Source organism: Prenolepis imparis, unplaced genomic scaffold, assembly GCF_030444845.1.
Source record: "Prenolepis imparis isolate NDT839.2.m4 unplaced genomic scaffold, iyPreImpa1.0 SCAF_11, whole genome shotgun sequence".
Classification (NCBI taxonomy): Eukaryota; Metazoa; Arthropoda; class Insecta; order Hymenoptera; family Formicidae; genus Prenolepis; species Prenolepis imparis.
The window spans coordinates 5,661,713-5,680,952 of record NW_028141169.1 but is presented as its reverse complement, the minus strand read 5'-3'; the positions used below and the strand labels follow the sequence as shown (position 1 = coordinate 5,680,952).

The window sequence follows — 19,240 nt, the reverse complement described above, 5'->3', positions numbered from 1 at the left end:
TTGCTCCTTCTTGCGCACTCTTTTATCCCGGCGACGGCCGACCGGATTTACTTTGTTGTTGCTCGCCGTGGCTCGCGGAAACGAATTGCGTCTTCCAACGGGAAGGTTGCGGAGACTGCAACTGCTGCAGCTTCCGCACGGATACACGCGGCCAATCCGAACGACGTCCGGACTCGGCGACTAATGTCCGCTCGATATCATCCCCTGTTATGTACACCGTACACTACATATTATACTATATACATATATGTATGTATATATATATCTTGTCGTGGAAAATGGATATTCTTTATTCGAATTACGATCAAAACTAGCGATTTTTTAGGGATTCGTTTTATAGTCTCTCTTGAAGGCTGATTACGTAACGTAATATCCGATAAAATAACATGCATGATTGTTTGCAATAGCATTGTCGGATACACGCAAATTTCATCTTCTCGACTCTCTTCAGCATGTGTTATAAACCCGATTTGCTGATCTCGTGCACTATTCTAGACCGTGACTTTTTATTCCTTCGGCAATCCTCGGCATAAATTTTCTATGGAGACAGGATTCATTGTTATCTATTGTAAAGGCTAAAACACTATATTTTAACGAGAGTAGAACAAATTGACGCGCCACTATTATTCATTGAATATGAGTGAAATATTTGTCAATTTATCTTTAATAACTTTCATTAATGCAAGCCATCTTTCGATTTTCTTACAGATATGCCTGCTAGGCCTCGTCGTGAGCGATAACAGTACGATCGACGATCATTCGATCACCTCAGAGGATGCCTCGGAGATCAGCAACATCAGCAACAACCCCGCGACCGACGCCGTAGATCAGGTAAAACGATATCTTCTGACCCTCGTTTTCTTTGTCGATCGCGATTGCTTTACTCCGCGTGACATGTGCGTTCGGGCTTTCGTAATCAGTTCGGAGGGTAATCCCTCGTTTTCCATCGGATCGAAAGCTTGAAGAATTGGCGGCCTTGGTTCACAGAGGAGGCGGTGAAAAGGGCAAAACGACTCGCTGCTCATGCTCGATCTCGCGATTTGAATGACGTGTCTATACAAGTGCCAACCGCACGTAGGAGACAGGCAACGAAAAGGCGGGAAATTCGTAGAAATGCAAAATAAAAAAAAAGAGAGAGAAAAAGAGAACGCGTGGGAAGGAAAGCTAAGAGGGAAATGTTACTGGAAAAGCACCGGGAAAAATAAACATCTTTATTCACGTCGACCGCCGACGGAAATGGGTCGCAGAAATCGGACAACTGTGTTGTCGCGCGTCCGCAAAGCCGTGCTTTTACCTTACCACCTGGATAACTTTGCCGGAGTTTTATCCGGTGCTTCCGAGTTTGCGAGGAATGTTTTAAGTTATCATTCTTTTGACGTCATCGGATCCTTCTGGCGTCCTCGCGACGTTATTTTCGGGTCGCGCTTAAATAGATACCAATGGAAATGTGAATATACATATACATATACAAGAGTGAATATACTTATATAAGAGAGAATATGCGTGTTGTTGTTTCCGCTGCTTATTACGCATGACGTGATATCCGGGTCGTACGTGAACACTATATGACGTGATATATGCGCGAAAAATTTTCTCGCAAAATTTATTATTTAGACGAAAAATCTCGTTCTTTAAAAATTTATGCTGTATATATCAGATTTTCTTTGTAGCATTAAGAATTCTTTTCTCAGACTTAATTTTTTTCGTAAGAATTATAAATATTTAAAGTCAATTTACCGTTTTTAAGTGTCAGAAGACAGATCAACAATTAATATTTAAAATTATCGGAGTAATAAAAATTATTTTCCTGTTAATTAAGAAGATTTACGAGAATATATATTAGTTTTTAATAGATTTTCGATTCTGTTTTTAAAAATGTCTAAACCTGCAGATCATTTTCTATGTCGCATGAAATTTTGCAATAGAGATAATATAAAATTCTTTTTTTACAATTTTTCATATCTCTAAATATACGAGAATGGACAAACTACATTTCTCTAAAATTACGAATAGATTTATGCAGTCTAGAATTAACAAGTTAAAATATTACTTTGACAGAGGAATCATAAAATTTTTGTAGCGTTCTCATTTAGTAAACTTCGTGCATCGGGGAATTTTACTATATTTTATCATTAAGAGAAGTAATGAAATTATAGAACGCCAGGTTTCCTACACCGTACATTTTAATCCATATTTTTTATCGTCGTTTCGTATATGTCACAAGACAGTTACAGTATGAGAGGTACTAATAAAAGCTACTTAATATTAAAGTTGAAAAATTGCCCTGGTCCGATCTCATTACATCCCTTGATAGTGGAATGATTAACGTGGGACACGCTTTTCCGGTGCTGGACTCTTCAATTAGCTCCGACCGCATGTGACTGCTATGATGGGTCGCTCGCTGTAGGTTCCGGGCACTGCGTAATAGTTAAACAGGGTTTCGCCTGATATACATCTAGTTGGACGGTACTTTTCCGACGTACTCGCGCGCAGATTAACTTGAAAAGTACATTGCAGTCGTTCAATTTCCGCACGGGAAATCGTCGTCGCGCTATTACATATGCGCTTTTACAAGTGCTTTTACCGCGACATTGATACCATCAATCGCGACTGATGAAATATATATATGATTGTCGGATCGAGAGAAATAAATTTCAAACAAATAGAAAAATATTAAAAGAATCAATTGCTTAAATATATACATTTAATCATATTTTTTCATTTAATAAAATTTGTTTTCTCTTTTATGCATATATCATTTAGTTTAATGTATAATTATATTGTATATAAATTTATTAATTATTTTTATATTATATTAATAACGATTAAGGTAAAACGATTTTGATGACTGTATGCTACTTAATATTAATTATGAAAACATTCAACGAGCTAACTTGGTTAAGACCCCTGATGCTACACACCATCGTGTCGCGTTTTGTTTTTCACGATGAGATAAGGAGTTTACATTTCTCTAAGTGGGGCCCAGGAGAAAGAGAGAGAAAGCGCGGAAAGGAGAGCATTACTGGCGCATTTCTCGGCAGTAGCGCATAGTAAGAATAGCCCGGCGCGTAGGAGATCGAGTCGTACGTAACGCTCCTTTGCCGTTAGTATCTCACTGGGCGGATACGGTTAGGTGACGTTAAAGCCATACCTGCGGATGCACTCTCGCGCTGTTTCCCGATATTCTAAATCATTTCTACACACGATTACACGCAGGCGAGCACGAGTTGCCGTTATAGTTTGGCTGTATACGAGCGTAACCGGCGCGAGAGAGAGTGTCTGGCCGGAAACTGCAAAGTACATGTAAATTGCCTGGCGTACTTCGTAAATTCCGCTGTCTCGCGGAGTAATCGCAATCTCTCGGAGAGCCGAAGGATAACGTGAAACAAGAAAGTATCTCGCTGAATCTCGTCATGGGCCTTGTTTTGCAGCGAAGGAGAAGAGAATAAAAGAGAATCTTTCGCGCAACGCGCAGCTACACGTCACCGTTTACAAAAATATATGTACAAACTTTTATCTTACAAAGCTGGAGAAGCGATTTCCAAGCGAGTCGTTACGTCCGCTACATTTTGCTTCATTCTTTAATATTTGAAATTTTTTTTTCTTTCTTAAATATTCGAACAATACACATCGCAATAATACACATTCGAATCTTAACTTTATCACCGATGTTGTTACGAGGAGAAAAATTGCCTTTTACATGCATGTATGATCATCGACGATATTGCAGTATCTTCCTCGTGATATCAGAATACTTTGGGAGGGATTTTTGATACAGAATCGCGGAATGTAAATACTCGGGGCTCTTTCCAATGATGAGATCCGACAATCTTAGAAAATCCATCATATACGTATTACGTTCCAAAGCTTATAGTAATGAGAGTATAAATAAATATTGAATTTTTACCAGACTATACATAAACGATTAATAATAAAGAATGAGAATAGATTTTTAAAAGATCATTACAATCGCTAGATACTTAATAGATACAAAGTTCTCGGCATAAAATCGATCGATTGCAAATTTGACTTTGATTCACAATTGTTTTGTCATTAGAACGAAAAGATACAAGTTCACCGCGAAAACGTTCTCAATAATGCGCTTTAATAGTATTTCGCGTAACGCGACTGTCCGAAACGATGAAACCGAGAAATTTCGCGTAGCGAATAATTCAGATCGAAAGAGCGGCAGTCGTTGCCGAGTTCGTAAAACACAATCGCGCGCTCGAGACATTCGAAAAATATGTGGCCAGTTTTACGGCACCACGCGATGCCGTTGATATGTGCCCTGGCTTGGTGGTCCCGGTTAAAACCGACACTTTTATTCCGCCTGTCATTTCGCTCTCGACGATCGGATACGCGCTCGTCGCGCGTAAAACTTGCAAAACTGTCAGGTACCTTTTTGCCGAATCGCGTTTCGCGCGATCGTCGAAGGACGAATCTGCGAAAAGACTGATTGTGAAAGTCACTAACCGCGCAATATTTCGATTTTCTTCTATCTCGTTTTTTTTTTTTTTTCCTTAATTTTTTTTCGCAACTGCATCTTGCGAATCTGCATCTTTTCGCGAAGACTCGAGGAATGATTGTATAAACTAATGACTCGCGTTTGAATGAAAGCAGCTATGAAAGAATCGCTTTCTTCCATCAAAGTGTGTTTAAGTGAGCAGGCTATTTTTTAAGATGAGTGATTACTCGTCGGCTATGCTCTTATAAAAGTACAGATGAAAGGCTACGATGTGTACAATGAATAGTTTAGTTATATAACTGCTTCGAACAAATTATGCTTTTTCGCACGCGTTCTTCATTTTATCAAGGATACTATGGGCTCTGGTTTTTGCGTATTCTAACAAAAAAAATACGAGCGACTCATCAAAATATGCTAAATTTGCATGTATACGATCACGTAATATTTGCAAGCCAAGTGCGATTAATCTCGAATATTTCGTGACTAAAAATATTTTCGATATTCGCGTATATAAGCGTAACAATCCGAATAAGAAAAATAAAATCATATTCCGCATAGGAAATTGTGTATATATGTATGTGTATATAGTATATTTCCTCAGGATATTTCACTGTTTCTCGGTGATTGCATTGCGACAGCGAATATAAAACTAACTTTGCGAGTGCTTTCGGCGTAGATTCCCGCATATAAGGCGGATTTGAAAAGCGAATTAGGATGTCGTGGTAGTATCGAAATATCGTTTGTCTTCGGCGTACGTGTTTTCAGGAGTTCCGCTCCGCTACCATCGCGAATACCCGATGAGATGTGTATCTCGCGAAGTTTTGCCGAGCGAGCGCGGAAAATTCGGCCGAGGACGACCGAGTCGCGAAAAACCAACCAAGCCCCGAGATTGCGAGCGTCGATATAAACCGAATTACTTTGCCAGAATGGTAATAGTATTGATTAGAGATACATTTGCGCGACTGATTGGTACGGTCGGATTGGTCAATCCATTTGGCTACCGTTATTTAAATTGTGTATTTGCTCACGATTCCGATGTTGAAATTGGTTCCGCGTGTTAATTAAAAAAATATATATATGTAGATGTATATATATATATATATATTTTTTTTTTTTTCAAAGTTTGATCACACATTTTTGTCGATTAATTTACGCAAATGTAAAAAACTAACTCACTCTCGTTTCTTGCCTGCGTGCCGTATTGCGGCTTTCTTAAGAGGTATTTCTTTTCGTTTCCTAAAGTGTACGAAGTTCATTGTGCGCTCGGTAGACAACGTTGTGCAGTCCGTATCCGAAACCCGTGCCAACCCTTTATCTTCTAAGGAATATAGTCGAGCTTTTGTAAGAAAATGCGGCGCCGGATAACCCGTGGAACGTGCTCGCCTGTACATAGCGTCGAATCCGCAGACTTTATGAATTCCTCTTTGCATGTGAAGCTTGAAATACGGCAGTCCCAAAGACGTATATATGCGCAATTTCAATCGAGAGACACATTAAATTTTTTACAAAATATCTTCAAATACGAAAAAAAATTAATCAAAAAATATTCGTTTTTACACAGATTTATTTTCGCGGGTGATTAAAAATGGTAAATTGAAAATAGATTGCAATTGGCGAATACATAGGCAGTTTGCAAGATAAACAATTTTGTACGAGTAATTGGTTGAAAAAATTCACTTTAATACAAAATAAAAATTTATATATCTATATAATATCTGGCTTCCTCTGAAATAAAAGACAGTTGCTCCATATATATACATATAAGCATGTATGCATATTTTACATATTTATTTAATTTTCCAATATATAATTAATTTTTAATGTGTCTACACTCTATTTTCATACTGTGCTACATGTAATATGAAAATAATATAATAAAAAAATAAAAATATATAATTCTCTAATCTTGATTTATAATAAAATACATGATACCGTAAGAGAAACTCATTTGAGGGCAAATAATGGCGGGTCACGGGGACGATAATTACAGCGCCGCTCTCCGATTAAATTTTCTCGACCATATTAACAATTAACACGGTTTGTTCGATTATCGCAGAATAGCACAAAGCTACGTGTAATTGACTGCTAATAAATTATTTTTAGCGCCATATTGTGGATTACCCGCGGTATACCCCTTATACTCGTGATCCACTTTTGAACGGATATAAATAGCTCGTTGCTGCCAAATTAATCAATTCGCTCTATGCAAATTTAAACGCAGATTATTAGCAAATTTCCTGGCTGGCGTGTCTACATTTTACCCAAATTAACGAGTCTGATATTTCCATGCGGTGAAATCTCTTTGTAATGCTGTTGCTATTCATTGTTGCCGTTTACCAATATTTTTTTTTATTACTAATAAATATTGTTAGTTAGAGAATATGCATAACACAAATTATACAACTTATTTTTATTTTTGAAAATATTTTTAATTGGTTTAGTTAATAAATACCTTCGCAGAGCTCTACGTAAAAATAAAAGGACTCAGTACGTTTTTTGTAAATGTACAAATTATTATTTATCCGTATATGTAAATTCGCACATATGTGTTACATGACACAAAGTACATTCGTAATTGCTTGACGACAACGCGTGGCTTTGTAAAACGCGAAGCAATCGCTGATGCTCGTCCGTGCGTGCCGTTACAATGAACATCCGAATCTCTTTTTTTTTCGCGCTATGACACAAACTGTCGCCCCTCATGCTCTTCTAGTGGCACTCGCCAGATATGAAGAGGGTAGAAAACTGTCGACGGGGCACTATTCGCGAGTACTATCGCGGCTCCGCTCTAACAGCCTAATTGCATTTAACGGGTGCTCGAAGGTATTATACCGTGGTTGTACATTATTACCGTAAGCGACTTAACGGACTGTCCCTGAAACGTCTTACTTTAACGGCGCGTGTTTGAGAAGCGAACTTGAGAAGATAAACGGCTAGAAATTACCGTAACTGATACTAATGATGTTTCGGTGCAGGTCGGTGTAAGACGCGCGATTTTCCAGCATGCATCTGCAAAATGCATAGCTGTTTGGTGAAACATGAAACATTCGTGTAGGAATATATGGGCTTGTAATATTGTATACGAAGTGCCTTGCGGGCTTTGCGCATAAACTGAGAAATATTGATCTGAAAATCCTTTTTATTTTAACTTTCTCTTGATTTAAACACATGAAGAGTCGACAAGACAATGTTTTTTATGGTTATAACACTTAAATAATCATTTAGCAATCAAATATCTACCCTTTTTTTTTAATTTAACCTGCCATTAATTTTTTATAAAAAAATCTTTATTATTTCTCATAATCTAAACTGAGAAAATTATCATTTGAAAGATAATTCATAAGGATTATTAAACGGCGATTTACAAAATTTTAAAATATTTCCTATGTGTATTTTCCCTTCTGCGATTTAACTCTATATATTAGATAATATTTTTTAAAGAGAAGAGAAAAAGAATCATGCCCATAAGTTAAAGCATGCGCATTGAAACTTACATCAAACGAATCGCATGATTTTTGAATAACATTGTTATTGTTCTCCTCCAAGATGCGCGAGATTGTCTGGCATACGGTATCTACGGAACGCCAAGAGACATTAAAGAAGATAAACAGGCGAGAACTTGGTCTCATTTATAATTCATGCCGCTAATTTCTCAAGGTGGCGTGCAGTCTACGTTATTGCACTATCCGGAAAATCCTTGAATAATTCTCATCCGACGAACTCTCGAGCGCGAACTTTCGCCCGGTTACCGCTTTATCCGTCATCGCTCCGCAAAGTCGTCGTCCCGATTGCAACTGCGCGAATGTGCTAAGGCCCCTCTTTCCATCTGTATCCCCCTTGGATCAGATCCTAGACAAGTAAATGAATTTATTTTCTTTTTTAAAGCATCCTTGTTGGTTAAATTTTGAATTTTCAATGAATTTTCTATGAATAAAAATAAAATGTTTGATGACGTTTACAAAATTTTCATTTAAGATTTTCTCATAGAAAGACTTATAATATATCTAATAGCTAAAACAAGACTGATCGATATGTATACATATATATCGCGATCAATTCGAAAATTTTCATTAACCGCATTCAGCTGGTTAATGGTATTTCAACGCCATAGTAGCAAGTTATCTCTTCTGGCAATTTAATAATTTTACGAATCATACGGTGACCAGACGGCAAAATAATTGAAATTCCGCTCCAAATATTTTCGTATAAATTGGGGATGCGTATTTGTTAATTTAACGCTATTCGGCGGCAGTGCGATACTGGGACCGTGATATATCTATCTTTCTTGTGTTTACCGAGGAAAATTTTAAGGTCTGAATAAATATTTCCTACTTTGCAATCTAGTTGATATTCGTTAATCGAAAACCAATACCATTATCTGTTCTTCGCACGAAATTGATTACGATACTGGATAAACAGAAATAATATATGCTTTACGAAGGATTTTATTCTCCCCACGTGCTGAGTATGTCTGTGCATTTGCAGCCTTTATATTCATTGTAATATTCATACAGATGTCTTAAGATACTCCATTATTACCAAAATTTTATTAATGTAGATTATGTAGAACATAAAGCTCCATGCGATGACAGTTCTGTTCCATGCATATATATTTGATTAAAGTTAAGAAAATGATATATCAGCACTTATTTAATATAATTATTCTTCAAAGTTCTAAAAAAGAAAGGAAAGAAAAAGAGAAAATTTCATACAATTCCACTTCTATTAAATTACAGACAATGGAATTTTTTTTACTTTTAACACAGAAAATGTATAGAAGCAAACTGTTTTTATGAAAAATATATATTGAACGTACATTTTGTTACAAGTGCAACTCTCCAAGGTAACTCTTTCCGAGCTTCAAACAAAATTACGACTCTCTTCCATTACGGTAGAATACATTATGTATCCAGTCAATTTCCCGTTATATTAACTTATCACAGATAAAGTAAAATCGATATATGTATATACTTCTTGAAAACTAAAAGAATAATTGTTATAATTCTCTGGTACACGTATCAATTTATATGTATAAATCTGTACTTCTGATTTTAAATTCACTTGAATCGCACGTATAATACTTAATTTAAGCAGAGGCGCAAGCACGGCGATCAATTTTCTCTACAGTCCCCCAAACAATTGTTTATCAAAACAATCTTACAATTAGATCTCTCCTGTTGTTCCTAAGCGCTCCGCAATTTCTTAGCTGGCTGGGGTGTAATCGCCAACGGTGTTCCCGATGATTCGTATCCGGAAGGGTTGGGTTGGGGAGGCAGGGGGCAGAAGAGTTAGAAATCGGAGTACTTTGTTTCGCACGACGCAATATAGCCACTTGCGAGTCGGCTCTCGCGCGCAATAACAAAGCCCCGGCCATAAGTCGCGCGAGACGTAATCGCGCGAGGATATCGTTGTGTCTTATAAAACTTTTGCAATTTTGAGGGAGGTGTGACTGACGTGTAATAACCTTCCTTTCCTCTCCGCCGTACGCTGCCGCCGGCGGTGGGCTCCCGACGCGATTTCCGGCCCCAACGCGTCCCCCTTTTGCCCCCCGTCCTATCGCGGATTTCACAGCTCCCGCGGCATCGATTCGCGAGCCCCCGCGCCTTCGCAAATTAACTCGGAGTGGAATCCATTTTTTTCTTCTCACATCCGCGAACGGAGGATCCGCTAACGCAGACAAGTTAAATTAGCCGTCCCGCCATTCTCCTTTCCCTTTCTGCCTCCCGCAACGGTGAACGTCGTTACGCGGAAATTACGGCGGCACGCGAAAATAATATCCAGCTGCTCGTCTATTAGAGCGGACACGAGGTCGTAACTAAAGAGGGATCAAGTTTATCGCGCGGATACCGCCGGAATATCATGTAGACTCTGCGTTCTGGAATACTTCTTCCGAAATACCTTCATATATGTATAATAAATAAGTGCTATAATATAATTAATCGCGAATTTTGATTCATTAAATATATATATATATGCGTAAAATATTTATTTACCTATAAAATTGTACAAAAGTATCTGCTTTTTTGGAGTAAATTTGAAGCAAATTTGTATCGATTCGAATAAATATAATATATTTAAGTATAACATCTGAATATTACATTTAATAATTTTGATCTCTACTAAATTTCTAATATTAATGATATTTATTCTATTCGAAAAGTTTCTCATACTTGTGATATCACTTAGCAAGGTGTTTTTCGTCGATATTACAAGCGCGTTCTATAGTTCCATGCACGTGCGGATAATCTAGGATACATGAGAATAGTAAAATTCATTACGTTAAAGTTCATTTCGTTTGGGCCGCGCTAATGAATTTCTGGAAAATTATACCTATGTATCTGCAGCTGTTACCGTATGTATTTTATATAAGATTCGTCTCGATATTTATTACAAATCGTAATGACGCGGAAATATATTGAAATAACAATCGCAAAACGCGCGTATCAAAACAATGATACTAAGAGGAGTTTTGACATCGGATATTACCTACCAAAATCGTATTAATTCGGAAATGTAATAGAAATATTTCGTATAACATTGACGTATTAAAGTAATTGTTCGATCGAATTTGATTAATACTAAATCGCTCTTTCGTATTATGACAAAAGTACCGTTGAAATTTCAACACATTTGTTTATCAATATTAGCTTGTGTATATTTAATTTTATCATCGTTAACATCGATTATTAATATTATATTAAAAGTGAAATATTAAATATTAAATTTTCTGCTTTGCGTTGTAGATTTTCTCATATTTATTTCAATATTATTTTTAGTCGCAAATTTGTGTAAAAATCTGCATTTATATAGCATTATATTCCTATAAAGAATCTATAGAGACTTATATAGGCTAGTTCAATACACATATTTATATCTATAGGCCAACTCAAACACATATTTAAGCTTGCTGTGTAATCAAATATGAATTATTAATTATGCAAAGACTCTAATCATGATTAAACAATTACATCGATTTCACTGACCTAATTAGCAACGTACAACGAGTCTTGTAAATATAATACGATAACAATGGACGAACCTTATATTCTTGATAATTATAATAGTTTTAAAAATTGAATAATGAAAGTAAATAATATTCCCAAACATATTTTAGCAATTACAAACGAGTAAACGACTCATAACGAGTTTCTACTTGAATTCAATTTCAAACAAAATTATCTCATCGCCTGTTAAAGTTTTTATGATTTTTTTTACTGTCACATTGTTAAATCTTTAATTCCGGCAGATAATCGCGCGACAAGGTTAATAAGATTCGAGCCGAAATCACAGGTAGAACAAAAACAGAGAGACCGCGAATAATCATAAATACAAGGAGTAATCCCTTCCCTGTTATCGGAGGATATTACAAGCCCGACTGGGAAGCGTAACGATCCCATCCCCTCGGTTTTATCGCTCCATAAAGCGATTCGCCGAGGTATCATTCTGTATTTAACGTACAGTCAATACGAGCCCCCTTGCGCATTTTGCGAGCGCCCCCGTTCGAAATGAATGAAAATTTGTATTTTTGCACGGTACATCGACGCGGAAAGTGATTTGCACAAAAGGCTAGATTCTCGATACGATTTGATTTTGTTTATCGAACGAGACCGAGCCAACGATTCCGACCATATCGAGGACTGTCACCGATAATGTAATCCACCGTAAAATGTCCCGTAATTGCGACGAACGAATGTCGCGATTATCAGTGATTAATCGCTCGTGTTAATTATTTGCAGACATATTTACTTTTATCGTGATTGAAAATTCAAATGTGATGTTTTTCACAAATTCTTTTAAACATATCTTTACGAATTTGGTGAATATTGCGACGTGAATTGTGTCTGTTAGATCTTTTCTTCTATTATCAACTCGTGTTTAATTCAATGTAATTATGCTTGAGCTATAAATTTTAAAATGCCACGTTAAGATGATAAATCTGAGACATTAATGTCTAGAAGAATTTTTCTTTTTACTTTAAATATACAGTGGTTCACGAAAATATTCTCCAATGATAATATATATATGTACCTATATATATAAATTAAGTGAACTTTTGTGAGCTATATTCCTGTGTTCTTATTTTTTTATAGATATTTGTACTTTGAATAAGACTACTATGTTAATATGTATACATATAAAATTATGCGATATAAGAGAAAGGGAGAAACAAAAATAATAATTAAAATTATTAAATTATCGATTAATTAAAAGACAATTATAGAATATTTACTATATTCTAAATTATTACATTGTGTCTGATATATATATACGGAGAGAAAAAATAACAAATTATACGAACGCATCTTATAGACGAAAGTAGGAACATATCTCTGGATGTGCAACTTTTTAAATGAAATCATCACGTGTAATGTAACTCTGGATGTGCAACTTTTTAAATGAAATCATCACGTGTAACCGATATCCGATATTAATCGAATAATAACGGCATGATATTAATACGAAAGACAAGGTTAAGCCGCAAGTATATATCGAGAATTCGATTAGCGTTCGCAGCTGTACCGTCGTGGTAGATAGACAGGGCATTTGGGATAATCGCATCCAGCATCCGACGTGGTTAAGCGAGTGCCATTCTCAATCGAAACCTTTCCGAAAACAACGAGGGAAGGCGATTATTGAGAATGCTTTTGGTGACGCGCCACGAAGGTACCACTAAGATGCGTATCTGAGATTCGGTCAAAGTGGTCCTGGGGCTTCTATTAACAATGAGAAAGGCGAGTTGATGGGGCAGAGGGAAAGGGGGGGGGGTTAAATTCCGGAGGGGACAAAGGAAGACGGAGAAGGAGAGCGATCGAGGCGGCGTGCGACGAAGAGAAACTGTCCTCCGCTGTTGCTTTCAATAATTTGGGAGTCTAATGTTTCACCCCCTCGGTATCCGAGAGAAGCGTTTTGGTGGTCCGGGGGTGCGAGGGCGAGAGGGCGAGGAGGGAAGGCTGGAACGAAGCGAGAAGACGCATAAGGGGAATGAGAGAGGAAACAAATTGACACCTGCACGCGAGAATGGAATTCCGGGACTGAATGTGACGGGAACGAAAGCACCGACGGAGGCGATGGAGAGAGGCGATTGAATAATGCAGGCGCAAAGTGAGGAATCTGCTTAAAAGTCCGATCGTTCAGTCTGCATTCTCCAATTGTCCCTTGTTGCCTACGGAAAAAGAAAACACTCGAGTATTATCAGCGAATACTTTAGTTAGCCAAAAGGACATTGAGATAACGGAAAATGTAACTTGCCATTAACACGCTATTCAATCATTTTCTTCACCGTATCGATAAGAGAAATTTAATGCAAAATGGTGAGGTGATTTGATAAGTATTTATCGAGCGCAGTTTATTCATTATTAAAGATAAAAGCAACGTTTCTTGCATATAATATTAATGCAAAATTAACAAAGAATATAATATTATATTCTATATAAAAGAAAAGAGAGATTTAGTAAGAAAATAATCAATTATTAATTATGATTTGATATGAAATAAATAGTTTTGAATGGATCTTATATTACTATATATGATATTGTTTTGGAGATTTTTATAACTTTTATAATTTTTTATTTGTACGCACGTGTATATGAACATATATGTCCGAAGAAATTTCTGTCATTCTCATTTGTCTATCGCTAATATCGAAAAATCTTCTTTGATATATTATTATGAAATTACATTTTTGTTTGTTGTCTCAGTTTTTTTTATCGTAAAAAGTAGACAGATTCTCATCACGAATAAATCCTCTTTAAATATTTATGCTATTCTTCGAAGGGACGAGTTATTATCTCGCATTATATCTTTTTATTGTGCAAATAGAAATTCATTAGCTTCGTCATAGTATATTACGCACATGTCTCGAAGCATCCCTTAACGGCACTCGCGCTTGTGATTCCGAAAAAAAAATAAAACTCCACGAGATTTATTTCGACGGCTTACTTCTTATCCCACTTAAGACATCAGTCTTTCTAAGCCTATTACGCGCCCCTTTTTTTAATACCGTTTCTCTTTCCCTTTGGTCACGACCGTACGTCTTCTCGCCAACCCGTAACGTTAACATATAAACTACGGAATATGACTCAATGTATCATAATTTGCCGCCATAAACATCCGCCTTGAAAATAGTTTTATATAGTGATATATACGCGCGAATCGGTTTATCCTGAAAACATAATTTATATTTTGGAAATGGCGCTGGGTATCGTGCATAAAAGAGATTATGTAATATTATAATAGATAAATCTTCGATTTAACCCGTTATTATCTCTCATATCACTGACAGTCATTTTCTAAATCTTTTCGCATACTTTATTACATCTACATACGCGCGAAATAAATGCAGATTAATTTTTTTGTCAAACAAATAAACTTTTGATATTACTACTAATCTCTCAATTTTCTTATAAATAATATTAATTTTTGATAGAAAGATTATAACTGAGGAGACAATCTTTATATCGTTACATCTAAAAATCATTTCTTATGTTGTACATTTTATAATGAATCAATATATAGAACATACACACAATAATATCTTCTCTCTGCATCTTTTGAAAAACAATACAATATTCTCTCTTTGACACATAATTTTTTATGATATAAAATAGTGTATAATTAATTTATATAATTATGTTTAAAAAAAAATTATATCGAGAATTATTATCTCGAGAAACGAAAAGTTTGATGTAAAATCTGCATTCTTAATTTATAGTCAAATTTAACCCGCTAAACTCTGCCCTTGTCTTGAGGATGCATCAGATGAGGGTACGCACTTAAACATTCTCTAGAGCGTAGCAACGTCACGAGCGACCGTCAATTGCTCAAGGTGCAACGAGCTCGATGCACTCCAACACCTCGCATAAAATGATGGACGCGGAAGACGACGAGGCATTCATTATGCGATGCTCTCCGCGTATGAGCGAGTTTATATGTGCGGTCTTGTTTGCGTTACGCTCAAGGCGAGGGAAATTAAGAGACTGGGGCAAGTAAGCGCGAGAATTACGCGGAACAGAAACACTAGTGGAGCAGCACAGCACTGCCAGAGTTTACGATTGTTTACAGTTGTTTCCGGAGGTGTTTACGTAGCGTCCGAAATTGAGAAAATCAAGAGGCTCTGCTCCGACAGAGCTGTAGAAATTGCAGAGGGAAAACTGCAAATGCGCGAGCTGCGAGCGACACAACACGAAAGGTGACCGATATCGAAAGGTGCTATCCTGAGAAAATCAAAAGCGCCAAAGATCCGAGAATATCTTCTTGAATCCGTAAAGGGGTAGAAAAGGAAAAGAGTCCCTTTTATCGGGGATTTTACGAATATTGACGGCGGGTATTGACTTCGGCAGCAGTATAAATCAGATACTATTGGGATATGACTAAAGAAGAAAAAAAAAGAAAATATAAAAAAACGCTCGAAAAAGTATCTCTGCGGACAGAAACGTTTCAATCTTTAAGAAAACAAAAAATTAATAAAAGAACTTGTCGAACAAAACTTTGATGGAAAATAACACCTCTTAATATTATTTTTACTTTACATTTTAAAATAAATTGGCACGTTTTTTCGATTGTAAAAGATAAGTAAACTTGAGAAAAAGTAATATTTATATTGATAAAATAATATTGAATATATATATCTTTATGATTATTATATTCTATTATTTTTAATATACATATATATATTTATATATTTTTTTTTAATTATATTGAATAATTTCGAACAGTTTATTGCGTATATTGTCTCAGATTCACTTATGAATAATTTATGAGTTTCGTGAGATCTTGGCAAAATAAAAAAAAATATTTGATATTATTTTATTATTATTTGAACTACTTGCTTTTGATATAAAAAAAATAAGATTTTTATTATTTAATATAACATTGCATTAATCAATTTGCGAAAGAAGAAATGGTCGAAGACAAATTAAAATTAACGTATACGAATAAAAATTGAATGAATGATCGTTGCAGTTGCAAAATATCGCGATCGAAATAGCGGATGAGAGAAAATGGCTTTGCTGATGGTTGAAAAAAAAAATCAGGGTGTGAAGATGCAACATCGTGGATCACGGGGATGAAAATGGATGAAATGCCGACAGAGAAGGGTGAAACGTGGAAACGAAGGGTTGGCGTTGGGGAAAGACAGAAGGGTGTTCCTTGGAGGGTGCTCGCGAGTTTGAATAATGCAGACTTGCACAACGCTGCTTAAAAGTGATCGGTCCATCCCCTCCATCGTTTCTTCTCGCTCCTGTATCCTCCTTCGTCTTACCGATCCCTTTAGAATCTCACTTCCAGTTCGTCTAAGAGTACGAACTAAGATTGATTTTAGATTGGGTGGGAATTGGGAATAGTGAGCCCGTTACCTTCTCTCTCTTACCAGCAGGTTCTCCTTCCTCCTTGTCTTCTCTCTTTCTCTCTCCTCTTTCTTCGTCGTACCGTCTGATTTTCTTTACCTTCCCCTGTTTCCTTCCAATGTACATACATATGTACACGTGCATTTACATAGCCGGGTAATATGTTTATGTAACCGGAAAAGGCGTTGAGTAGATACACTGTATTTACGACCCCAGTCGAGATTTATTCCCTTTACGATTAGAATAAGAATGCACAGAAGACTAAGACATTAATTCTCAGTCTGTCAAAATGATAGTTGATCTTTTAACAGTATTATATAAAGTTTATATTGCAAAACACGTATTTTAAGATAGCATTTTAATTATCTAAATTTATAATTCGCTATTCATTTAAAGTTATTATCTTTGTTATCATATTTTTATACTTTTCGTATCGTATTTACGAATTACATAATGAACATTAACATTTTCATTGTCGCATTCATTTCGTGTTCGCGGCTATCGTTCGCTTTCATGCTCAATTTACATATTTTGCTGCGCCTGTAATCGCCGCGCCGGTTCGAATGGAATTATGGAAAGAACGTCCTTTGTGGACGTGACCGTATATAAAAGCCTGGTCTCTGGGCGAGATTTATCCTACCGACGATCGACCCTCCCAGGGGAGTATAAAAGTGCCAAATTAGAATGGTACAGCGACTGGGCTAGTGTCATGCCTATATAGGGCACGGCGAAAGCCCGCATTGCGGAATGAGAGATCGGCTATCGGGCTATCACTGCCACCCCTCTCCCCTTTGCGATGCCAATTCGCCAGAGATCGCAATTCTAGATGATGCGAGGATATGATGTGAATCGAAACAATTATTTAAATTCCCATTCGAAGTTAATTCCTCACTAAAACTCACATAAGATTTGATTTGACGTCTTTAATGATTTATAATAACTGATACATCTTATATAGCGCAATATATGTGTATTACATTCGTCGTTTTATTTTTGTCTTCTTGTTTTCAAGAAGTTTTTCCACGAATAAAAATTTCAATTTAAAAATATGAGTTTATAACGAAATAGCAATTTCTAAGACTGCGAGCTTGCTACTCCATGATTATCTTAAATTAAGTACATTTCGTCTTCGACTTGTTCATTATTATTCAGATTTAATTGCATTATTGAAATATATATTTTTTAATAATCTTAGGATAATATGTGATTTTCTTCTTGCGATATATTTTTAAAAGTTAGACAATTAAATATTTCGACATAAAAAAACAAAGAAAAAAAATTTTTTTGAACACCGAGAAAAACTTAATACTTTAATTTTTAAAAACTTTAATTTTTTTTAGATATTTATAGAAATATTTACTAAATGAGAGAAATATCAGAATTTTACGAAGAATATATGTCGTTGTATTATTATAACTAATGACAGTTATGTTTGCAGTGGTGTGTAGGCAGAAACACCGCATTGCAGACATTCTTTCAAGTCAAAGCCGAAATCTATGCTACTATTTTTTCACTCTTATATAGACATTATTATTTATATATGTAAAATTTATGAACCTTTATAAAAATATTTTGTATATCTCTCGGTATATTCTCTCACTTTACAAATATCATAACATTATATAAACCTCCCATTTTTTAATTTTATCTTCTATCATTTTATTTTTCTCTTATTTATTATTATCTATTATTATTTTTCTCATAATTTTGTACTTGCATTAAACACGCAACTGCTCGAGAAATCGAACGTATTTTTGAAACATATTCTGTGTCTGATATTGTCTCGTGATTTTATAAGAGAAAAAATAATACAGAGAAATAACTTTGAACATTATTACACGGCTTGATCATAAACATGCTATTGTTTGCTCGTGGATGGATATCGGCAATAATTTTTCACAAACCGGAGAAGATAAACGGGATAATAGCCGATGAGATGCATTTTGAAAATTCAATGTGCAATGTGCAAGCTGCAGCACTACAACAAACCAGCCGCAATCTCCGAGCATCAATGATTTTTTATGACGATCACAGAGCTCGTTCGAATCGCCGTCATTATTCATCGCGCAAAATTCCGAATAAAACAACCAACGTTAAAATCACGTTAAAAGCTTTCTGCCTTTTTCTGTCAAAACGATTTTACGTCTCCCTCATTGCTATCTCTGTACATTTTTCTTTCTTCCTTTAAATTTATCTATCTATCTCTCTCTTTGTATCGTCATTTTGCCCTTTTGACTTTCACATTTTCTTTCGCTATCCCTGCTTTTCCTATCTATCGCTTCGGTCTTCTATAATTCAACATTCTAGCGTTGAAAAGCGCGCGCGGGTAGATGTGAAACGTGGGTGCAATGAAAGAGACAGTGGAAGAAAGGTGAACGAATGAAGCACGAAGAAGCACCTTGGAAATAAATTTCACAGTTGGAGTTCATGG

At 36.0% G+C, this 19,240-nt stretch overlaps 1 protein-coding gene across 3 annotated transcripts in view; it reads left to right on the top strand.

Annotated features, from left to right (window-relative positions):
• The window catches only part of Nolo (ADAMTS-like no long nerve cord), a 194,055-nt gene that overhangs the window by 102,014 nt on the left and 72,801 nt on the right, over window positions 1–19,240 (top strand). For all 3 annotated transcript variants that reach the window (XM_083049039.1, XM_083049038.1, XM_083049037.1), the window contains exon 2: window positions 709–831. In XM_083049039.1, coding sequence (XP_082905165.1) covers window positions 709–831 — 123 coding nt within the window. The remainder of the gene's footprint in view (window positions 1–708; window positions 832–19,240) is intronic.